General features: G+C 33.9%; 1 protein-coding gene across 3 annotated transcripts in view; it reads left to right on the forward strand.

Moving 5' to 3' along the window:
- Positions 1-19,393, forward strand: part of LRFN5 (leucine rich repeat and fibronectin type III domain containing 5) — a 319,943-nt gene extending 300,550 nt beyond the window's left edge. Inside the window, exons 3-6 of one of the 3 annotated variants that reach the window (XM_061394994.1) lie at positions 2,043-3,447; positions 6,164-6,870; positions 13,849-13,892; positions 19,006-19,393. In XM_061394994.1, the coding sequence (XP_061250978.1) occupies positions 2,063-3,447; positions 6,164-6,870; positions 13,849-13,892; positions 19,006-19,023 (2,154 nt within the window). In that variant the 5' untranslated portion in view covers positions 2,043-2,062 and the 3' untranslated portion in view covers positions 19,024-19,393. Of the gene's footprint in view, positions 1-2,042; positions 3,448-3,866; positions 3,977-6,163; positions 6,871-13,848; positions 13,893-19,005 lie in introns of those variants that run through there. The other 2 variants (XM_061394996.1, XM_061394995.1) reach the window with 2 other exon arrangements.
- Positions 19,394-25,965: the final 6,572 nt, after the last annotated feature.

A 25,965-nucleotide genomic window follows, 5' to 3' on the forward strand; every position in this document is an offset into this window, starting at 1 on the left:
CTTGTTCTTATTTATAATGTGTCCTATTTCTGTGACAGTTTTTAAAATTATTTTTCCTTTCTCTTTGGTTATCTGCAGTTTGATTGTGATATGTCTTGGTAGGTTTTTCTTGTTTTAAGCTTGGGTTTGGGGGTTGTTTTATAATCACATGTTTGGGAACAATTGCCTGTATTTCTCCAAATATATTTCTACCTTACAGCTTTCGTCTGATACTCCGATTATATGTATGCTTCACTTTTTAAAATATTTTTCCACAGGTCACTGAATTTTTGTTCGCTTTTTTCCCCATAGTGTTTCAATATGGTTAATATGTATTGCCCTGTCTCTACTTACAGAGATTATTGGAGTTCTTTGTTTGATCACCCTCTCATTTCTGGTACTTTGCCCCATAAAGTCAGGCCACCTGAGATCTCTGCACTGCAAGCTCAGTCCTGTTCAATTGATGAAGACTGTTCATGCTTTGCCTTGATTTCCCTCCTTGTGCTGTGGTTTGGAAAGTGTCTCTAGGGCTCAGTGATAAGGTTCATTTTTTTTCCCCTTTTTTCAAGGATCACAGTTCTCTGCTTCCTTTCTTCCAATGTCTGAAAACTGTAGTTTTATATATTTTGGTACAGTTTCTTTTTTTTGTTTGTTTGTTTATTGTGGAAAGACAAAGTACTACTTACTCTGTCATAAACAGAAGAGTAAGACTATTTCACTTGTGGAGAAGGACAGTCTTATTCATTGCAACCATATTTAATATGACATAAAATGGGCATAAAATAAATCAAAGCTATAAGAATGGATTTGGTTTATAAAACTAGGTGCATCATTTCTAGAATAATTCCATATTTCATATTTTCATTAATTAAACAATTGGGTGATTTTCTGAAGCTGTTTTCCCTTTTCATATTTAAAACCGCTTATACTTTTTGAGAATTTTAATCACATATGTGTTAGTATTTTTATTTTTATGTTTTTTTCAAGAGCAAATACTTAAGATCAAGTTGGAAATGAAATTGTCAAGTTTTTAAAAATTAAATTTGGATAAATATAAGTGCACTGAGATTTTTCAGAAAAGAAAAATGGAATATGACATCTTCTTGGACTCATTGTCAAGTATTTTGATCACTGCTTTCTATAAATTATCATCAAAAATTCACATTATATCACATAAACCTTTTTTTATTTTTATTTTTATTTTTTTTATTTTATTTTTTAACTTTACAATATTGTATTGGTTTTGCCATATATCAAAATGAATCCACCACAGGTATACATGTGTTCCCCATCCTGAACCTTCCTCCCTCCTCCCTCCCCATACCATCCCTCTGGGTCATCCCAGTGCACCAGCCCCAAGCATCCAGTGTCATGCATCGAACCTGGACTGGCGACTTGTTTCATATATGATATTATACATGTTTCATATATATAAACCTTCTAATATTTAAGGAGCTCAGAGCATTTATGGTAAATCTGCAGCCTTTTAATTTTTGAGAACTAGATCCTATATTTGCAGTTAGGATGTGAAGATTGTACTATTTTCAAGATAGTTTGTAAAGATGAATAAAATTTAATTAAAAATTAATTACTTTCAATATCTTGCCACAAGTTTAACAAATATTCTCTTATTATTTCTGCTCAGACATATAAATTGAAATACTTGCACATTGCTAAATATGTCTAAGCTTTTGAATTTACAAGATGTCTTTTAGGAGGTTAGTAGAAGTTTTCCTGATCTCCTGCCCTCCAGTCTGCGATGGATATCTCTTTTTTGTGAACCTATGGAGTACCCTGGGCATATTTCAAAAACAGCACTTAATTTATAGAATTATAATAATCTGTTGACTTTTTTATTTTCACCATTTGATTTTAAAACTCATGAGGTCATGAGTGGTATATTTTTATCCTAGTGTCTATATACTGACAATACAGAGTTAGTATTTTTACTTGATTAAATAAGCAAATGAATACATTTTAATTTGCATTAAAAAGATTAATTAGGAATATGAACTCTATTCAGATGATTGGATGCTAAAACTGTATTCTGTCTTCTCTTACAGGCTCTTAAATCTGATCTACAATGGAAAAATTTCTTTTTTATCTGTTTTTCATTGGCATAGCAGTGAAAGCTCAGATCTGTCCGAAGCGTTGTGTCTGTCAGATTTTGTCTCCTAATCTTGCAACCCTTTGTGCCAAGAAAGGGCTTTTATTTGTGCCACCAAACATTGACAGAAGAACTGTGGAACTGCGTTTAGCAGACAATTTTGTTACAAATATTAAAAGGAAAGATTTTGCCAATATGACCAGCTTAGTGGACCTGACTCTGTCCAGGAATACAATAAGTTTTATTACGCCTCATGCTTTTGCTGACTTACGGAATCTGAGGGCATTGCATTTGAATAGCAACAGATTGACTAAAATTACAAACGACATGTTCAGTGGGCTTTCCAATCTCCATCACTTGATACTGAACAACAATCAGCTGACTTTAATTTCTTCTACAGCATTTGATGATGTCTTTGCCCTCGAAGAGCTGGATCTGTCGTATAATAATTTAGAAACAATTCCATGGGATGCTGTTGAGAAGATGGTTAGCTTGCACACCCTCAGTTTGGACCACAATATGATTGATAACATTCCTAAGGGGACTTTCTCCCACTTGCACAAGATGACTCGGCTAGATGTAACATCAAATAAACTGCAGAAGCTACCACCTGACCCTCTCTTTCAGAGAGCTCAGGTCCTAGCAACCTCAGGAATCATAAGCCCATCTACTTTTGCATTAAGTTTTGGTGGAAACCCTTTGCATTGCAATTGTGAACTGCTGTGGTTGAGACGTCTATCCAGAGAAGATGACCTGGAGACCTGTGCTTCTCCAGCACTTTTAACTGGCCGCTATTTTTGGTCCATTCCTGAGGAAGAGTTTTTGTGTGAGCCTCCTCTCATTACTCGGCATACCCACGAGATGAGAGTCCTGGAGGGTCAAAGGGCAACCCTGAGGTGCAAAGCCAGGGGAGACCCCGAACCTGCAATTCACTGGATTTCTCCTGAAGGGAAGCTTATTTCAAATGCAACAAGATCTCTGGTGTATGAGAATGGAACACTTGATATTCTTATAACGACTGTGAAGGATACAGGTGCTTTTACCTGCATTGCTTCCAATCCTGCTGGGGAGGCAACACAAACGGTGGATCTTCATATCATTAAGCTCCCTCACTTACTAAACAGTACGAACCATATCCACGAGCCTGATCCTGGTTCTTCAGACATCTCCACGTCTACTAAGTCAGGTTCTAACGCAAGCAGTAGTAACGGTGATACTAAAATGAGTCAAGATAAAATTGTGGTGGCAGAAGCAACATCATCTACTGCACTACTTAAATTTAATTTTCAAAGAAATATCCCGGGAATACGTATGTTTCAAATCCAGTACAATGGTACTTATGATGACACCCTTGTTTACAGGTAAGAAAAATTAAGCCAATTTTTATACTTGCCCTACATCTTAGTGTAGGGCTTGATAAAATACTGCTGATTTTTTTAATTGGCAGTGCCACTCTATGCTATAGTTGAAATGCTCCATATTTTTAAGTATATAATGTAAGGCTCATGAAAGGTGAATACATGTGGGGAAATATTTTGAATGGTGTTATTTTCAGTGAGTTCAAATTTATCTTTAATATTATGCTTACCTACTTTCTTCCCCTCATCTAAGAGATGTGACTATCAGAGAACAAGATTGATTTATTTTAAAAATTCAAAAACATACCAGAACTTACACATCCACATGAGTGTTCTTTCCTTCAAGGAAGTCCTGTTGGGAGGCTATACCATTATCCCAATAACGCTGCCATTGCTCAAAGCACTTTTGGAATTATCTTTAGAACCTTCGTCATACTATTTTGAATATCCTCAGTGGTGGCAAATCTTCGTCTTTTGAGGGTGAATTTGAAATTTGGAAACAAGCAAAAGCCATTTGGAGCCAAGTCTTGTGAATAAGGTGGGTGATCAAGATGGGTATTGCCATTTTTGGTCAGAAATAGGATGTAACTATAAAATAATGAGACTGATTTTTGACTGGTTGAGTTATGTGTGTGTGTGTGGTGCTTCATATACACTGGTTCTTAAGACAGTTCCAAAGAGAAAATTTATAAGTATTTTGAGCAGTGAATCAGTGGAGTTCAGTAGATAATCTCTGGTTAAGGACATTGGTGGAGACTTTGCATCTGGCTTAAAGAATTTCTGGTATGTTTTTCTGAAGTTCAGCCTCATTGATTTATAGTCACATCTGGTCCAATTTTCAGTTGGAAATACACATTTTTACCTTTTCATATAATTTCACTCATGATTATAGACTACTGTTACTCCTAGGAAATGATGAAAAATTATGGCTTTAAAACACATATGTATATGTATATATATATATATATAGCCTTCAAGCTTTTCTGAAATCAAATCAGTTCTTACACACCCAGATGAATTCTTGAAGGTAATTTGATTTTCACTTATTTATGGAGATGAGAGAAAATTTTTTTTAAAAATTAGCATGGGCTGGTAGGAAAAAACAAAACTGCTCTAACTAGCCATGTGACTAATCCTGGGCAAGGTTCTACCTGGCTGAGTTTTAATTTTCTCATCTTTAAAAGGAAGAGATTAGTCTAAATGTTTTCTAATGTATCTCTCATCACTAAATATACTGGGATATAAAAAAATAAAAAAATTAAAAAACAAAAAAATAAATAAATATACTGGGATATAGACTATGATGTATGTATATTAGCATAAATTAGTTTACTGTTTTCATACTCAGCTTTCCACTTAGGCTGTGGATCATTTAACCCATAGTCAAAGATGAGCATACACTCCTACCCCTTTCTTTCCTGTAGCTGCTAAATAATCTGTATACTTTAAACATTAGCTCTGTGAAATAGGTCAGTTTCTGTTTGCCAAGCTCTAAGATTTTAATCCTGCCATGACAAGTAAATTCTCTATGACCCTGAGGAAAGTGCTTGAATTCCTGACCCTAATGTTTGTCACATGTATAGAAGTGATAATGCCTGCCTCATACTGTCCTTGTAAAAATGAAATAATACATATAAAGTGCCTAGTCATTCTCATTTTTACTAGTAATTACTCTCACTAGTAATTCTCTAGTATTTCTCATGCACTCACTAACTGGTAGTGATTTCAACAAATACATACACTGACCTAAAATTTTCTCAGTACATTTAGAACACATTGTTTAGATATAACAGATTAGCATTGCCAAGTCTTGAAATTTCTCAAACTCTTTCAGAGAAAAAATAGAGTTTCAAGCCTTTTTTCCAAATTAAATCTTAGTCATATATGGTTGCTAAGGAGGAGGAAAAAAGCAGTGGAGAATAGGATCCACAGAAGACTTTTGTGATACAGTGGATCCAAAGATGTCCTAAACTCGTATCCAAATTTACAAATCGTGTTCTGAAAACAATTTCATAAGCCCACAATGGGGAAGATAAGGGATTTATGTTCTGGTTCAACAGTTCTGCCCTTTTCATGATTCTAGAATAATATTTCTCATGCATTTTCATCAACCTCGTTTAATAAATAGAAACATACTGGGACCCAAGTGTTGAAGATGTAAGAGGGGGTTGAATAAAGTACTTTAAGTTTAGTAATTATCTTAGTTATTAAAGATAGATTTACTGGGTACCATTCCATAGTAGCTTATAACTGATTTGGAAAATAAATACTCTGAATTGTATTTCCAATCTGCTTTCTAATGTGATTGTCAGTGTTTTCCCTTCCTTCAAATTGGCTTTTAGTCACAGAGGTGTTTTAAGTGCTAAATGGATTTGTTTAGTAGTCAGATAATGTCACAGTCACACCTTTCAAAAGCAATTTGTCATAAATGATTTTTTAGCAGTGGCTTTTATTAGGAGTTCTGCTTTGCCAAGCAATGTAATTAGTAAGCTTGTCAAGCCATGGTGCAGGAACCATTAATATAATGCAGAATCCAACAATGACTTTTCGCTCTTTTAAGTGGGTAAATATAAGATCAGATCATTTTCTCATATTTCATATCTGTTATAAATGTGCTTATCTTAATGAGTACTGAAATGAAACAGAACTGAAGTCATAATGACTGTGTGTGTATATCTGTTGTGTTTTTAATATTAACACAAATTCCATTGTCCCTCAGAATGATACCTCCTACGAGCAAAACTTTTCTTGTCAATAACCTGGCTGCTGGAACTATGTATGACTTGTGTGTCTTGGCAATATATGATGATGGCATCACTTCCCTCACTGCCACAAGAGTCGTGGGGTGCATCCAGTTTACTACGGAACAGGATTACGTGCGGTGCCATTTCATGCAGTCCCAGTTTCTGGGAGGCACCATGATTATTATTATTGGTGGAATCATTGTAGCATCTGTGCTGGTTTTCATCATCATTCTAATGATCCGGTATAAGGTTTGTAACAATAATGGGCAACACAAGGTTACCAAGGTCAGCAACGTCTACTCTCAAACAAACGGGGCTCAAATACAAGGCTGCAGTGGGACGCTGCCCCAGTCTGTGTCCAAACAAGCTGTGGGGCACGAAGAGAGTGCCCAGTGTTGTAAAGTTGCCAATGACAATGTGATACAACCGTCAGAAACGTGTTCAAGTCAGGACTCCTCTACCACTACCTCTGCTTTGCCTCCTACCTGGACTTCAAGCACGTCTGTGTCCCAAAAGCAGAAAAGAAAGACTGGCACAAAACCAGGTGCCGAACCACAGAGTGAAGCCGTCACAAACGTTGAGTCCCAAAACGTGAACAGGAACAACTCAACTGCCTTGCAGTTAGCTAGTCGACCTCCCGATTCTGAGGGGCCCGCATCTAAAAGAGCACATTCAAAGCCAAGTAAGTTTCTCACTCTGCCTGCTGAGAGAGCCAGAGCAAGACACAGGTACTCCCTGAATGGAGAGTTAAAGGAATACAATTGTTACATTAACTCACCGAACACCTGTGGACTGTTTTCTAAAAGAAGCATGTCTATGAATGCGATGTTAATTCAGTCCAGCAATTCTGATGGGCATAGTGGAAAAGCAACTCTTTCAAATTCTGAGTGGATATTGGAAAGCACTGTGTAACCTATTATTTCTTTTTAATGAAATTTTTTTTTCAAGAACTCACATAGGAAATTGGAATTTGACATGCCAGTCTTGTCTCTCTGATTCATGGCTAATAGAGCCATGGCATATAAACCCAATAAGGTATAGTTACTTCATACATATGTATATGTGTATATATATATGTATGTATATATACACACATATATATGTATATGAAGGTCATATATTTTAAATTGTTTAGGGAAAAAGCTGACTGCTGTGCCTTCCCCATTGAGGATCGGCTTCCAGGTTCTGCAGTAGCAGACCACAAAATGAAAGTTGTCATAGGAAAAAAGAAGTCTTGCATAAATAATTGTATTTCCTCCAGTCTTACAAATTACCACCTATGGATGATTGATATTTTTCAATGAGTAGCTTGTATATTTTCTTTCAATGACAGTGGCATTTGTTTTTAGGCAAATATTTTCAAGAACAACACTGCGTTGTTATGTTATTTATAATAAAATATCCAATTGAGTATACCCAGACAGTGTTAAAATAAGTTCCCTTCTAAACAACATTCTTAGTTCAGGTGCCTTAATGGTTTTGTGGTATGTTCTCATCCATGACACTGTTTTTTCAGTGGGAAGCAGAAGAACATGCAATTGATTTTTCATTTATCAAAAAAAGTCAATTCAGTTTTAAGTCACAGGCCAGTTTTAAGTCATATGGATCTGCCTGGGAGTATGAAGGTGTTTTCTTTCATTCAGTACACATTTGCTGAATCAATGAACTTTATATTTATATTTTTCTTAATGCAAGTTAAGTAGAGAGACAAAAATACAAAACTGCCTTTATCAAAGGTATATTTATTTTTATCACCGAGTAAAATAAAAATCTTCTAATGGAGTTCTTATTCTATTTATAAGCAATATAAAGTCATTGTTCATTAACTAGATAGTAGTTTTATTTTTCCCTTTTGCTCTGTAATTCTGAATTTGAATGTTTATCTCTTAGAGTAAATGTATTTATTATTTGAATCAAAACATGGTGAAATTTAATTAGAAATTATATAGCTTAGTGGGAATCATTTAAAAAAGCATTTTTAATTTAGTCAGACAATAATATTGTTCCTTAATAATATGGCATTCTTGGACAGTCACTGAAATCAAGGTCTATAGAAAAAATGCTCCAACTACTCTTCAAAATTTCTACAGTATTATATTGTAACCTGATGATGTTTTACTAAAGAGCAGTAAATAGGGCTTTGCTGCTGCTGCTGCTAAGTTGCTTCAGTCGTGTCCAACTCTGTGCGACCCCATAGATGGCAGCCCACCAGGCTCCCTGGGATTCTCCAGGCCAGAACACTGGAGTGGGTTGCCATTTTCTTCTCCAATGCATGAAAGTGAAAAGTGAAAGTGAAGTCGCTCAGTCGTGCCCAACTCTTAGTGACCCCATGGACTGCAGCCTATCAGGCTCCTCCATCCATGGGATTTTCCAGGCAAGAGTACTGGAGTGGAGTGCCATTACATTCTCCGAAATAGGGTTTTAGGTTTTTTTAATTATTATTGTTGCTTTTTTTGTTGTTTGTATATTTATTTATTTGAGAATACGAATCATGGGAACTCGCACAAAATAATTTTAGCCATAACATAATGAGATATGTACTTTATATAAAGTATTCCCTGGAAGTAAGTTAAAGACAGAGTATAAATTTATTAACTATTTCAGATTACTTGAAATACTGTTTAAAACACAGGTGAGGAATGTCCATCATTAGTTTAATTTCCTCTTACTGGAAACATTTATAAAATTTAAGTCACATGCATCTGCCTGGACATATGAAGGTGTTTTGACTTTACCAAGGCACATTTTATACATAATATATCATTATGACATTCGAAAGTGAGTTAGGTTAAAGCAGTTAGAACTTTCTGAGTTAGTCTTTAAAAAATTTGTCTAACAGTTTTTCACTACCTTAGGTGTTTCCTGAATGTCTTCTATGCCCTGCTTCTCTTTCTAAAGTTTGTCTTTCCCACCTCTAAAATGTAATTGGCCTTCCTGGGTCAGGAATACAGCTCTTGTAAGTAATAAATTATATCACTGTGTGAAATTATTTTGTAAAATCAAAGCATTACTCAAAGTGAAATGTATTTTCAACACTATTCTGTAATAATGCACTAATTTCAACTAAACAATTTTAGTTATCATCAATTACTTATATCTTCACAAAGCGCTGATTGACAAAAAGCATATTATTTTTACCTTTCCTAGTTTATGCCTTCGTGGTTTTAAAATATCCTGAATATACAAAAATTTTTCAAGACTTAAAGAAATGAATCCCCAAACAAGGTTGTGGTCAGGGTGGTGCTGCAATCATGCAAAACAGGCAGCAGCTTACTGTATCTACTCCAAGATACCAATTAACTTAACATATATTCTATTTTCCAGTTGTTTGCATTTTTAAAAATCAATTTTCCTGCTTATGTATCTAATGGAACTTTAATTGAATATCTTTTATTTCTCATAAACATTTAGAATGGCATAATACCTAACCATGTGAAATTTATTCTCTTTGACTAAAGCCATTGAAACTATTTAAATTGTTATTGCTCTTACAAGACTGTTTTTAGGGTGAATTAACCAAATGCTTGAACACTTATTCTGGAAATGATAAGAAGGCCTGTGTTCTTGTCTTTTAAAAGGTTTTATTTGAACCAACGATGTGAACAAAAATTAGCGTATCAGGAGGGTCAGATGTTACTTGGTTTTGTTGATAAGTATATGAAAATGTTTTGCTCAGGGCCGTTTCAGTGTGAAGTGGCTGAAAGAAAATCCTTGGGAAGGATGGGGGGTGATTAAAGATACCTGGTATAATATCTTAAACACAGTAGTTATTCAGATGAATGAATGAGCAAATGGGTAGATGAATTAGTAAGTGAATGGAGCCAGGGAAGAAGGCTCAGTATTCAGAATTTTAATTAATCAGCATAATAATTTGTGATCCAGATAATATACTACTATAAGCAAGAAATTCTGTCCCTCTTGTTTTTCTTTGTGTCATTTCTTACATTCCTTATTTAACCAACTTCGTATATGTGATCCATAGCATATGGTTTTGGTGTTTGTCATTGCTGACTGTGTATAGGTTGTATATGTTGTTTTTGCTTCTCTGTTCTTAATTATTTTTCTTTAATTTTTAGCCATTTTATGCTATGGTTTCAGCTTGTTCACGAACAAACTGACAAATAATATATTTACAGATATTTACTCTAAACATTTCTTAAATTTTATGTATTCCTGTGTTGCTTTTTGTTTTGGATAATTGTCCTCCAATTTGAAAATGTCAAACCACTGTTAAAATAGGCCTTTATTGAAAAAAGTATACATAATGATTGTGTTCCATTAAGGAATAATGAAACATTCAAAGCAACTTCAAAATCCTAAAAAGAAACAAACTTTGGTTTGATGAATATCATTTACTTTTAGCTTGCAAATAGATTTACACAGAGGTGCATTAAATATGATAATTTTAAATTAGATATAGTAACACCTTTGCTGAAGACAGTGTATTTTATACATTTTTGAATAGTTGAGGTCACAGTAAGCTTTTTTATGCTTTTAGGCACTTGATTTTAGCTGCTTTGCTAATACAGTCCACTAAAAAAGCTTTAGAATATAAATTTTTGAGCTGTTGTGAGCTACCTGTAGACTCAACAGTTTTACTATCTGAATGATACTTTCTCCACAAGAATTTAAAGAATTTTTTAAAATTAAGTATCTTCCACCTGTCCACAGGAATCTCTTATCTTTTTTCCATGAAGTATTGGAATGGCCAAAATGTTTGTTCAGTTTTTCCCTTAAGATATAACGGAATCACCTGAATGAATCTTTTGGCCAACCCAACGTTTTCTGCTTTACCTTAAACCCTCAGAAAGTACTTCCAAACTAAATTTTAACTATTTTAATAGCTTGTATTACTAAAAAGAAATTAATATTTCGTTTATAAAACTAACACATTAATAAAAAATTACAACAAAATTCACATCAATAGCCTTTTGCTTCCTAAAATTAGTATTTCCTCCTATGTTTATTCACAATAACAAACTTAAAAACAATAATTAAAATCCCCATAGTTTAAAAAATTTCAAATTCATAAAGCGTCTTATTGTACAAGAATCGCAAAGGTAAATGGTCATTTTTTTTCAAAGAAAACTGCAGATACGAGTCCATTTTCTTCTTGGTGTGGCAGGATTCCAATCCCATTTTATAATGGTATCAAGCAGACCTCGTTAATATTAGACAAAGTGAAGACTGTGCCCTCTTCCCATTGCTTAACCTTCTCTTGAGTCTCAGGAAGAGTCCAGGCTTTGCACTTCCAAAGTGTTGCAGATCTTGTGTGTGTGTGTGTGAAGTGTTTGGGGAAAGGATTGAAGGGGCATCAGATGGAAAAAGGATTATTTTTCTTCTCCTCCTCCTCAGTTCGTAATAAAACATAATAATAACTATGATAATATTAATAAAAATGACAATTCACCGTATAATGTTTTTGAGTTAAATGTTAGCTGAGGTAAATATATGGATAAAAATTATCTCACTTTTAAAATTTCACGAACTACACGAACGAAAACAACCAAAATTAGTGACTGGAATTTTGTAATAGTCTCAGAGCTCTGTCTTTCAGATCACTCAGTTCTTTCCCTCCCGTGCTAGATAAATTTACATGCTGGGATTACAAATACAATTGGTTTTATCAGATTTGCTTTTTTTTTTTTTTTTTGCAACAGAAAGCATCCCTCTTGTAGCAGTACAGAATAAAGAATAGTAAACACATTACAGGGATCAAGTCATCCTAAACAAATGGAATTATCTGAAGAGGGGCATAGACACTAACAGTTCTGGGAATAAAATATGAAGTTACTTCTTTAAGATAATGTTAATCCATCTGCAATTTCATCAAATATTACAAATACTCAATACAACAAAATAATCAGTGTACCATTGTCTTCTGATTTGTTTCAGTTATTTCAAAGTTAAAATTTAGGATAATTACAGTATTTTAAAGTTTAAGTAATCTAAAGTTACCATCAAGTGAAATACATATGCTACATATGCTTATATGTCTACATACGTTTTGCATATATATGTGTGCAGATATGTATATGCACACATATACTTAACCCTTTTAGATTGTAAATCTGAGTCCTACTGTAATTAATGTAATAAGATTAAAGTGGTCCAGCTATCAGAGAACTTCTCCCAGAACAGCTGTCCAAACTATACTTGCTATCTATCAGATTACAATGGATTATAAACTCTAGTACAAATATATTTTTCTGAACATCTGAATGATACGCATCTATACAGTTGATCTAGTTCATTCTTCTTCAATAGGTGACTGTTACAGTTCATGAATTTTAAAACAACAAGAAAATTATCTTCAAATGCATTTAGGGGAAAGCTGTGAAGTCTCTTTCATGTAATGTTTGAAACTGGATGTACATTATTCTTGCCTGAGAGTTGAACTAGACATTTATTGTGATTCTGCCCCCAAAATACGTCTGTGCATTCTAAGTCACTTCAGTCATGTCTGACTCTGCAACCCTGTGGACTTTAGCCCGCCAGGCTCCTCTATCTATGTGATATCTTCAGGCAAGAATACTGGAGTGGGTTGCCATGTCCTCCTCCCAGTAATCTTCCCCACCCAGGGATCAAACCCACTTCTCTTTTGTCTCCTGCTTTGGCAGGAGGGTTCTTTACCACTGTTGCCACCTGGGAAGCCCAAAATGTGTCCAATAAATAATTATTCTAATAACATGAAGGGGCTTATGAAATATATTCTGGGGGCTCTACCATAATATAATTTCCTAATTATTTTTTCTGTATAATACAAACAATTGCTTTCATGTAAAACCTAATCTCCAGAGATCATTGCAAATTTTTATGAATATTTATGCTGGAGGTTTTATCAAAAGATTGTTTTGTACTATTCTCATCACAGTCAGCTGTGAGCACTTAGAATGACATATTCCTCAGACACCTAATTTTTTCTTATACTTTGTCCCTTCTTAAAACTAGAGTATTGACTTTAAAATGCGACATGTGGGAAATAAATAGAATGTGTACTCTACAGGGCTATTTAATGGTATTAAGCATTTATAGCAAATTGGAATATGCATATGGATATTTAAAGGCAGAATGTTTGCATTTAGAACATTACTGTTCTATATAAAGCTACATGGTTTTATATAAATATAAATGGTATTTGGCAAAGCATGCTATTATCTTTGGGATTATTGAATAATGGTTTATATTGTAAATGATTATTTTATACATAGTGTATAAAATAAGATAAAACTACATTTCCTGCTCTGGATTGTTTTCCTTGATGTATCTTTCCATATTAATCGTATGCAGCAATGTGGTTGAAGTTAACTTTGAGTAAGAAAAATGAATAGAAGCCTGATTTTCTCATTAAACTCTTGCAGGAAAGAGTGCATTCTGTAATTACATAAAAGTGCATTCCATTGATAATTACTCATTTTAGTAACTAGAACAATATTTTTAAAAATTCTGCCTTTATGGTATTATGTATCAGGGAATACATAGAGAACTATAAAGTATTATAAAAGTCAATTATAATTAACCCAAGAACTAGTGAGTTATTACAAAAAAGAAGTGTAGATAAACCTTTAAGATGAATCTTACCAAGGTTTCAATGAGAAGTATTATAAGGTCTGTTTCATAAAAAATGAATTGTTTATGACGCTGAAAATTTTATTCCCAGATGCTTTGCCGACTAATGTTGACCAGATTGTCCAGGAAACACAGGTGAGATTCTTGTTATCTGTCACATGCTTCAGTACTTAAGTGGGTATATTATTTTATAAACGAATTTTTAATTTTTGTTTTGCTAGTTTATGCAAGTTGTTGACATTTTCCATTAAAACTTACTCAGTGCTCAATGGTAAACCCTGAAGTTTAGTTTGGTTAAATGAATTTCCAGTTCCTAAATGTAGACAGATTTTTGGTTAACTGAATACTTCTGATTCGTATTGTAAGAATGAAGGGAATACCAATGTAATTTTGGAGTCACTTTTGTAGTCACGCATGGTATCATGTGTACTTTTATAAATATTTCTAAACGTGAAGACAGTAGCTTGATAGGAATATATTCACTCATATCCTTGACCTCCACATAATAGAAGCTGAGATGAAATATTGTGCTTCACCGAAAGTGGATGAACAGAAGTGTTTCACTGTTATCTAAAATGAATGTAGCCACTATAAAATGGAGCAAAAGACTATTCATGAAATATTCATGGTATTCCTTTTGTCAGCAACCGATTACTTTTCGTGGTTTTCTTTTCTTTCTTTCTCTTTTTTTTGGAAGTTTCAAATGAGTATTTGATTCCTGCATTTTAATTGGATCAGAAAGTGTGTTTCCAGAGCAAAATGGTATTTTAGCAATCTGTTCAAACAGCTGGATGCATCAGCCATTTGCTTAAGATTTGGCACAGGAAAAAAAAATACTCTGTTTTTAAAGGTTCATAGAAAAATTCATTGATTTATTTGTTGACAGTAAAAATAAGGATCTTTTTTTGATCCATGTCTTATTTAAAAGATAACAATCACTTGGACTATCCTTAAGGGTTTCCCCTAAAGAATTCCATCCCAAATCAAACAAAACGTTTTTCATGCATCATTTCTTAATTGAAACTAGAATTCCATTCCTAAGCTGCAAAAAAGCAAACAGATGGCTCGCTGGAAACAATCAATAGCAGAGTGTCTTTCATGTACTTGGTGTTAGTAGAACTGAACTGACCTGCATGAAGGTGCCTCAGTTTTCTACCACCTTCCCTCTCTTTCCTTCCTCTCTTTCCTCTTCCCTTGTTCCTTCCCTCTCTCCCCCATCTTTGATTTGAAAATGTTGAATTATCATGCAACTTTGGACACCCAGCTGTTCTGAAAGAGAATATCCGTAGAAAGGGTTTAAAAAGTCAAGGTTTCTCTATGAGAAGCATGATCCAGGATGGGGCTAACTGTTCTATCAAGATTTGATAGGAAAGTCAATCTGGTCATCTTTCAATTACCAACTGAAGCAATTTCTCAAGTATTCGTTTTTCGTGGGGCATGTTACATATCATTGTGTTTATTTCTTTATTTTACCACAGTGTTAGAAGTCAAATTTAGAGAAAAGTAATCTCCTTGGGAATTTATGTGCTACTCAAGATAGCAAAAGGTTTGCCAATGTGATAAGTATGTAAGATTTCTAATAATGACTTCTCTGTGCTAAAATAATATTAATTTGAGAACTTTGGAAAATATAGTTTAAAATTTAAAAAAAATGTAAATCTGTCATAACCCACCACCCAGACATAAATACTACTGTGGTGCATGATCTTTCAGTGATTTGTCATTTCTATATGTAGTAAATTCTTATGTACATATGTATGTTTGTATTAGATTTCGTATGTAGGATATGTCACCTACTTTTAAAATTTTATGCTGAGTCTTCCTTTGTTGAAACATAATGTCAAAGCAACTTTATTTCCATGCTTTGGGTATTTTTTTTTCTTTCTACAAGCATTAGCAAGAAAAATAAACCCTCAGGCAAGGGAGAGTTTTAACAAAATTTAGTGGCAATACATCATTTACTCACCACCCAATTTCCTGCTACATTTCTGTTATCAGATTTAAGTCACCGTATGACCTCAGTGTAACTATTCTTGGTATTTGATAAATGATTCCTGCAACAGCAGGCCTATCATTTCTGCAGCTGTCAGCACAACCAAGCAGCAATGTCCCTGTGAAGAGACTGTGACCCGTGGGCTCTGAGTCTTCTCACGGCCTTTCACACTGTCGGCGCCACTTCACCTTGTGAATGAAACGAGGTAGAGAGCTGGCAGAGATTCCTTGTGCTCGTAGTTTCTTCTTCTTCTTCTTTTTTTTTTCTGGCTGGCAGTGGAGGGTGCTAGTGGGATGAAGAAGATTATACCATTTTAGCTTAAGTTTATATTTCCTGCAGGATGTTAACATACATGTCTTTTTCTGCCCAGTGGCAAAATGTGTTTCCCAATCATTGGCCTATTGCATTAAACTTAATTAAAATGTCCCTTAATATACAGACAATAATATAAGCCAAAAAAAAGAAGAAACTTGACACATTTTTTTAATTTAAAAAGATGTTTCCTAGGTGACAGTATTAAACTGATCATACCACCATCCGTAACATAGCATCAAGCTCTCGTAGGAAGGAGCAGAGAGGGTGGAAATGTTTTGCCCCGTAAGGGGTTTGGGTGCTCTTCTTTACACTGAGGTAACTGCTAAGATGACTGTTTTTTTAAGATTTATTTCATTTCCATTAGAATATGTCTGGTGTCAATTTTATTCCTTAAGACTTTTCCTATACGTGAATAGAAACAGAGTGAGCTTAAAATATTTAATGTAACACGTACAATCCTTCTATAATAAACCATAAGATTCCAATTACACTAAGATGAGTTGAGAGCAAAGGGGAAAGGAATCATTGGCAGAATCAGTGATAATTACCCTGTAATTAAATATACACAAAAGTCACTCAGTCGTGTCCGACTCTTTGTGACCCCATGGATTGTAGCCCACCAGGCTCCTCGGTCCATGGGATTTTCCAGGCATGAATACTAGAGTGGGTTGCTGTTTCCTTCTCCGCTGTAAGTACATAGGCACATATAAATTAGCCTTGTGTTTGAAAATACTGTTATGATTAAAATGAATCAGGTAGAACAATTGATACGATGTGTTTGGCAGTTAAGTAAAAGCAGTTAATTCATTTGCATTTATACTGAAAATGCCTTTAAGGAAAAAAAAAATTGTAAGTATTTCTTGTATTCAGACCAACAAATGTGTATTTTGTGTGTGTGTTTCAGTGTGTACAGTAGATGCCACTATTCTGTGACTGCTGGTGCCAGTCTTTAAGACAGTTGTTTCCTGGTTTCAATACATTTGATTTCTGATCTTTCTTTTTAGTATATATCAATCAAGTATTTTTTAAAAACCTTAAACTTTGTCATAAAATCTCTGCTACAGATGCAGTAACCATGAAAAGAGTCCAGTTCTTTTAGACAGACTATTAATACATAAGTGCATGGAAAGTTACTAGTGTTGATTAGAAATAAACAGCAGTATTAAAATAACTGTGGACAAACAGTTTGGAAAACATGTGAACTAAGAACCAAGCAGCAAAGCAAATGTATGTATATGATTCGGATGTCTTTCCAATGTTCTTTTTCTAAGCAAGAATGACCGATATAAAATGCTTGGTTCTGTAGGACTTTTTTTTGCCTATGATATTCCCTTCAAGTAAATTTAAAAAAGAGTAAGAGAATAGGCACTTAGTAAGAAACATTTAACTTTTTTTTTTACAATAATTCAACCATACTTTTTGACATATTTATTTGAACATTATAGAAAAACAGAAAAAATATGTATAGAACCCTAGTGTCAGCAATAACCTTTAGAAATCATTTCCTTCTTTTTAGATGCCCTGACTAGAGATGAAAAACCTTTCATAGGTCTTAATTACATTACGAATAAGAGTAATAACAGTTGCCCAAATCCATTTGATGTCAGTTTGTTTTTTCTTCTTTTAATGTTGAGGTAGCCTTAATTTCTCCTTTTATTTGTAAAACTGTTAATAAGACTAAAGTGTTTTGCATCCTATCCTTTCACTGTCACATGAGGGCCATTGACAAAACATCATGAACCTACCCCAAATTCAGTATATTCATTTCTTATAACATTTTATCATAATTACTATAGTCTATCTTGCTTTTCCTTTGTGATACTCTAGTAATTTTTGTTCCATATTTCAATATTTATGGAATCATTATGAGTTTCTTTATTAATAAGTAAAAAGTGTTATTTTGACTCTCACCTATAAAATTTTTAATCAGCCTTATATTATGTCATCATTTCAATAATGGCAGATTCAGGGCAGACCAATTCATGTCCTCATTCCCAAATCTGATTGCTATTTCCTAATCTGTAAAATTAGCAGCTTATTTATAAACCTTAATTCCAAAGTTTGTTAATAATGATATTATATGTAGTTGTTCTTGAATGGAAAGGAGAAAAATTACTTCTATTTCATATTATGAAATCCTATATTTCTCAAAAATTTTTCCATCTTTAAATATAGAATTTATACATATATTTTAAAGCCATGAGTCCTGAGAACCCATTCATTGGAAAAAAAATATTTTCAGTTTATTTAAAATTTTTAATGATTTTGTATGATTTTCTTTCAAAATCATATTAACTGTGAAATTCCTTTGCTTGTGAATAAATTTCAGTTTTCACATTTATTTTATTGTCCTGTAGGTGAAGAATTAATTAATAAAGAAGAACTAATAGTCTTCACTATATTAAATGTGTAATTAAAAATTTTATGAAACCTTAATATGACACAAAGCTTCCAAAAGAATATATTAAAAAGTAGAGATCACTTAAGTTTTAGATATGATGAACAAATTTGATCTACAATATTCATATCTTAAAAATCAGCTTGAATATTTGTTAAAACCTGAATGGCATGCATTAATGAATAAAATATATATATTTTTAATCTTGAGAATATAAATGTGAAAATCAAAGCAATGAAGAATGCCATTCCTCAATTTTGGTTCTGAGTTGCATAACTATTTAGTCTTAATACATTTAGGTTCCTTTCTAAAATAAAATTTTTAAAAATATTTTTCAACAATTTGAAGTTACCAAGAAACATTTTAAGAGCTGATGTGCATGTCTAAGTAACATCCAGATGTATACCTAGTATTGTGCAGCAATAAGTTCCTGCCTGGTTGCTTACAGTTCAGTAACTTCTAGATTACTAGCAAAATAATCTTATTAGCTATGTGTTTTCTTTCTTTCTTTCTTTCTTTTTTTTCTTTTTCTTTCATTTCAGAGGCCGGAGTTAATCTGAAGAGCACCACTTCTCTCTCTCCTGAAAAAAATTGCTACTGATATTTTTACTGGATAAAATTTAAAAATCGTTCAATTCACAAAGGCTTATTGTTGAACTGGTATCCTAGAAGAAATTGTCCACAGGAGCCGAAGCAGAAGTCTCTGATGCCGCAGAACTGGCTCTATCAGACCATGGTTCATCCCCTTTTAAAACCAAATTTTTTTTCTTCTGGCCTACAAGTATTTTTTTTAAAGAAGGAAAGGAAAAAAACCTACATTGGCATCGAGTTCTGTATCAATCCATGTTACATTGCCATCCATGATTTAAGACTGTAGAATCTTGAATAATCTATATCACTTTAACAAATAAATGTTTTACTATGACAGAATCTGCACGTTGCCTGATTTGTGGAAACCTCAGTTGCTTCAAGTATGAATGGTGAAGTGATGATGGTAGGAACTAACAATACTATTTTACATCTATGTAGTTCAAAACCTTAAGGGATCACAAATTGCTGTATAATAATGGAACTAGTTCTTCCATGACAAGTGCACCCACTTCTATGGGAGGGCAGTACAGCTATTTAAACAGCTTTATGAAAATTTTTATTCTTCAGTGTAACAGAAAGGGAAGACAGATCTCCTACTGGGATTTCAGGAAGTATCAAGGTAGGTGTATTGTAATTAATCCAAATTGATTCATTGCTTTTCTGGAGAACAAAGGCAGAGATTTTAATAATTTTAGGTCTTATGTTTCATTATAAATGCCCATTTCTCCAGTTTTCCATTGGAGATATATATATATATATATATATATATATATATATATATAAACTCTCTATATATAGTTTACATTTTTAAAAATTTACTTAAAACTAAAAAATCTAGAAAACTGTCTTTGAAAAATGTAGGTTAATCTGTTAACCATTCCACATCTCAGGCTGTTAAAAATATCCAACTATCCAAAGAGAAGTTATAAAATGTCAGTCATAAGATGGCACTTAGAATCTGTGCTCGGGAGCCTAACTACACTAGACATAAAACCTGTGCACACACACACACTAAGGCACTGCCAGACACACACACTGCACAACTGAAACGAAGTAACACCTTTAGATGCAATGTAGTTAGTTTCTGACTTCCAGCAAATGACTTCATTCTGTTTCCTGACAACTCAAGTACCCAGAGCAATCCTGTTTACCTGTGTGTACGTGTATATACGCATGGATAAATGTTTATGGTCACAAAAAGGAGACAATTTGGACAATAAGCATTGCCTCTGTGAATCTGTTCCTGCCATACACAAATTTTCTCCTCAAATCATAATCTTTCAGGAACACAGATAGCTTTCCTGGATTTCAGAGTTTAATTTATTAAATTCTCTCTGGGGAAAACTGCAGCCTTACCTTCAAGGACATTCTCCTGTTTATATTTACATTCCATTTACTCCAATCTCTACCCCCTCAGGTCTAATTCTTGTTTTTCTTGATGATAGTAAGTAGCCTGACTGCTTCATCTTTTTAAGATATTCATGCTATTGTGTTCTAAGGAACAGGGATTTTAGAACTAAAATTGTGTTTAATCTTGTCAAGTCTTCACTCTGCATCTAGATCTAAGATTTCACTTATGTACAAATTCAAACAACACCCATAGTATACATATGTTCTCTTTTTTTCAAATATTGTTGAAGAATATTTAGGCACAGTCTCTGATGCTGTGCTGCTGCTGCTGCTGCTAAGTCGCTTCAGTCCTGTCTGACTGTGCAACCCCATAGATGGCAGCCCATCAGGCTCCCCCATCCCTGGGATTCTCCAGGCAAGAACACTGGAGTAGGGTGCCATTGCCTTCTCCCCTCTGATCCTGTAAGTGTCCAATAATCAATTACATTTACAGACAGATATTTACTTCTTATACTGTGAGGTTAAGAGAACACAACTGCATACCCATAACTAAATAAGATTAATGATCACTCACGAATAAAAGTTTTGAAAAAATGTGACAAAAATGTTTTTAGGATGAGTGGAAACAGTTTCTTTTAGCTAATCATGGGGTGAAGAAATGTATGATAAAAAGTCTTACTGTAAGGTTCTTGGATAGACTTCCCTGGTGGCTCAGACAGTAAAGAAACCGCCTGCAATGGGAGAGACCTGGGTCCAATCCCTGGATAGGGAAGATCCCCTGGAAAAGGGAATGGCAACCCGCTCCAGTATTCCTGCCTGGAGAATCCCCATGGACGGAGGAGCCTGGCGGGCTATAGTCCATGGGGTCTCAGGGTCAGGACCAGCACACAAGGTTCTTGGACATACATTGAAAACCAAAACATGCAATAGAAAACCACGTTTTCTATTACTCTACATTCCTGAGTAATTTTGCAAGTAATTTAACTGCTAAAAATATATAGCATAATTAGTATGAATATTTGTCAATTCAATTTGTGATTTCTTACACAGAATATAAAGCATATCAAACACACAAGAAGATCAAAAGTGTTTTGAATGCAATATAGACACAGCGTGAGGCATGAAAGAGGACTGACAACTGTAATTACATTTTTGAAAAATCTGCAATCATGATTTTTGAAATCCATAATCTGTAGAATTGAAAATTAGTAATAAAATGCCATAGTGGTTGAAAGGTATAACTTCTACATGGAAAGAAACTCAAATATTGGGTTGACCAAAAAGTTTGTTTGGGTTTTTCCATACCATGTAATGGAAAAATCTGAAGTTTTAATTTTAATTTCCTTGTACAAGTTTTTGTCTGTTAAAAATACAAAGTATCCTGTTTCACATATGTGGAATGTTTTGTGACACATTCTTGTTTTGTTCAAAATATATTCACATTATTTCTTCCTTTATTCTGCTTTCCATGTGTTGAGAAGTTACTCCATTTTTATTTCCAAAATATATTACATGATATCTCATAGGTCTACTTATCAAATGTGTGTGTTTCAAGGTATATGCAATTATTTAAAAATGCAAGTGAGGGAGAATATATTATGTCCAACCAAAATAAAAGTCTGAAGAATATGATTGCTTTATTTGAAATACAACTATAATATCCAGGAAATTATCTACACTAGATTTTTATGTGGAAAATATATATAACATGAAATCTAATATTTTAACCATTTAGACTATATAATCACTATTATTAATTACATTCACAATATTGTGCAGTCATCACCATTATCTATTTTTTTAAATGTTTCTATCATCCCAAACGCAAAGTCTAGACTCATTAATCAGTTACACCTGTTCTGTCTCCCATCAGTCCCTGGTAAATTCTAATCAACTTTTATGAATTTGCCTGTGCTAGATATATCACTTAAGTGAGGTCTTACAATGTTTGTCTTTTTCTATCTGGCTTATTCATCTTATCATAATGCTTTTAAAATTCATCTGTGTGGAAGCATGTATCAGAACTTTATTTCTATTTATGGCCGAATAATATTTCATCCTATGTATATAGCACATTTTTTATTCATTCTTATTTTGGTGGACACTTGTCTTTACCTTATGGGCACTAGGCGTAATACTGGTGTACAGGTATATATTTGCATTTCAGTTTTCAGTTCTTTTTGTTGTATACTTAGGAGTGGGCAGTAATTTTATGTTGAGTTTTTTTCAGAACTTCCCAAACTGTTTTCCACTATGGCTACTCCATTTTACCTTCACTAGAGTAATGTGCAATGTGCGAGGATTCCATTTTCTCCATATATAATTTTTAGTTTTTTGTTAGTTATCCTCATAGGTGGAAATTATCATATTATGATATTGGTTTGCATTTCCCTAATCATTTATAATATTGAGCTTATTTTCATATGCTTTGGTCATTTGTACATCTTCTTTGGAGAAATATAAACTCAAGTCATTCACCCATAATTAAATTGGATTCTCTTTTATTATTGAGTCAAAGCCATTCTTTATATATTCTTGATATCAAACTCTTCTCAGGTATATAATTTGCAAATATTCTCTCCCATTCTGTAGCTTGTCTTTTCACTTTCTTGATATTATCATTTAATGAACAAAAATGTTGAATTTTTATGAAATCTGTTCATGTATTTTTTCTTTTGTGTTTGTGCTTTGGTGTCATATCTAAGAATTCACTAACCGGTCAGTGGTCATCAAGACTTGCCTCTATGCATTTTTCTAAGAATTGTGATTTTACATAGATGATTGATCTTATATATAGATGATTGGTCCATTTTACATAAATTTTTGAACATGATTTGAGGAAATCTCCAATTTTAGATATGGAAATCCAGTTGTCCCAGCACCTTTCTTGAAAACCTGTTCTTTTCTCATTGAATGGACTTGGAAGGCTTGTCAAAAATCAGCTGCACGCATTTATTTCTAGACTCCATATTCTATTCCATCAGTCTATATGTCCTATCTTTATGCCGATAACACAATGTTTTGATTACTATAGGTTTTTAACTTTTGAAACCAAACATGTGAGTCCTCCAACTATATTCTCCGGTTTTCAAGAAGGTTTGGCTATTGCGGGCCCCTTACAAATGAGTTTGAGGATTGGCTTTTCCATTTTTACAAAACAGCAACTGGGAATTTTGATATATATTGCATTGAACATGTAGACTACACTGGGTGGTTTTGACACTGTGAAAATATCAAGTTTCTCAATCCATGGACAAGGGCTGTTTTTAATTTCTTTCCACAATGTTTTGTTCTTTTCAGTGTATAAGTCTTTCACATCCTTTGATACGTTCATTCCTAAGTATGTAATTCTTTTATATGCTCTTACAAATGGAATTGTTTTCTTAATTATCTTTGTGGATACTTCATTGCTAGTGTTTAAAAAACCAGTTGATTTTTGGGTGTTAATCATATACCTTGCAACTAGGTAGATTTAGCTTATTAGCTATAGTAGCTTTCTTGTGAATTCTTGGGGTTTCTATTTATAGAATAATGCCCCGTGTGATTAGAGATACAGTTGGTCCTTCATATCTACAGTTTCTGCATCTATGGATTCAACCATGAATAAAAAAATATTTTTAAATAAAAAATTCTAAGAAGTTCCAAAAGCAAAACTTAGAGTTACCATTTCCTACAACTGTTTATATATCAGTTACATTATAACTACTTATAATGCATAGTGTTTATATTGTATTATAAATGATCTAGCCATAGTTTAAAGTATATGGGAGGATACAGTGAGGGTGTATTCAAATATTGCACCATTTTATGTAAGGGACTTGAGCATCCTTGGATTTTGGTATCTAGAAAGGGTTCTGGAAACAATGACCCAAGAATCCCAAGGGACAACTTGGGATAAAAATATAGTTTATTTCTTCTTTTCCTACTGCTGCTGCTGCTAAGTCACTTCAGTCGTTTCCGACTCTGCAACCCCATAGACAGCAGCCCACCAGGCTCCCCCGTCCTGGGATTCTCCAGGCAAGAACACTGGAGTGGGTTGCCATTTCCTTCTCCAGTGCATGAAAGTGAAAAGTGAAAGTGAAGTCGCTCAGTCATGTCCGACTTTTTGGGACCCCATGGACTGAAGCCTACCAGGCTCCTCCGTCCATGGGATTTTCCAAGCAAGAGTACTGGAGTGGAGTGCTATTGCCTTCTCCGGTCATTTCCTACTAGAATTCTTTAAATTTTCTTTTCTGGTCTAAATATCTGCCTGGAAATTCCAGTAAAATATTAATGGCAGTGGTGAAAGTGGCATCGTTGTTTTATTTTTGATCTTGGAGGAATCTTTGAAGAGGAATATGACGTTGTTGTTCAGTCACTGTCATAACTTTTCTTCTAGGCAGCAAGCATCTTTTAAAAAATCCGCAATCTGTCATAAAAGGAATATGACATAGATTGTGGATTTTTAGAAAGTAGCCTTTATCTTGTTGAGGAAGTTTCCTCCAATTTCTAGTTTTCTGGTATATTAATCATGAAATAATGTTGCATTTTTTCCAAATGATATTTCTCTTTCTCAGAATTGAGATAATTATGTGGTTTGGTGCTGGGGGCGGTTATTTGTGTTGTTGTTGTATCTTTATTCTATTAATGTGATGTATTACACTGATCAGTTTTCTTTGATCGTCTTAGTATTCCTGGGGTAAATCCCACATGGCCATGACGTATAATCCTTTTAGTATGCTGTTGCATTTGTTTTGCTAGTGTTTTTTTTTAAAGGTTTTTTGCATCTCTATACACCATGGATATTGATGTATACTTTTATTTCCTTGTGAGATTTTTATTTGGCCTTGGTTATCAGGTAATGCTCACCTGCTAGAATGAGTTTCCTCCTCCTCTGTTTTGAAAGAGAATTGGTGTGAATTCCTCTTTAACTGTTGGGCAGAATTCACTAGTGAAGACATCTGTCTGGAGCTGGAGTTTGTTGGGAGATTTTGAATTATTGATTCAACTTTTTATTTCATAGGTCTGTTGAGATTTTCTTTTCCTTTTGAGTCAGTTTAGGTAATTTGTGTGTTTCTAACAAGTTGTCGATTTAATCTAGACAATTGGTTTGTTAATGTTCCTAGTATTCTCCTCTAGTTTTTCTTTTGTTTGTTTCTGTAAGGTCAGTTCTATCTATTATTCAGAGTACAGTCTCCAAATATTGTCATAGTACTGTATCTCTCTTCAATTCTGCTGACTTCATATATTTTGGGACATTGTTTGCTGGTATATTAAGTTACAGTTGTTATACTCTCTGGATGATGTGATTGGTCTTACTGGTCTTAGAATATTTTCAGTATCACATATTTGATTATCATAATTGTTATCTGAATGAGCCTATTTTAAGTTCATTATGCTTATTTGGTAAATGTAAACTTGTCACATCTATTTCACTTGTTTCCAATCCAAACTACCATTGGCTTCTCTTCTTACATTATTTACTAATCCGACAGGGAGGCCTGGCATGCTGCAATTCATGGGGTCACAAAGAGTCGGACACGACTGAACTGAACTGAACTGAATCTTTCATTTCTGTCTTC

Source organism: Bos javanicus, chromosome 21 (assembly GCF_032452875.1).
Source record: "Bos javanicus breed banteng chromosome 21, ARS-OSU_banteng_1.0, whole genome shotgun sequence".
Taxonomy (NCBI): domain Eukaryota; kingdom Metazoa; phylum Chordata; class Mammalia; order Artiodactyla; family Bovidae; genus Bos; species Bos javanicus.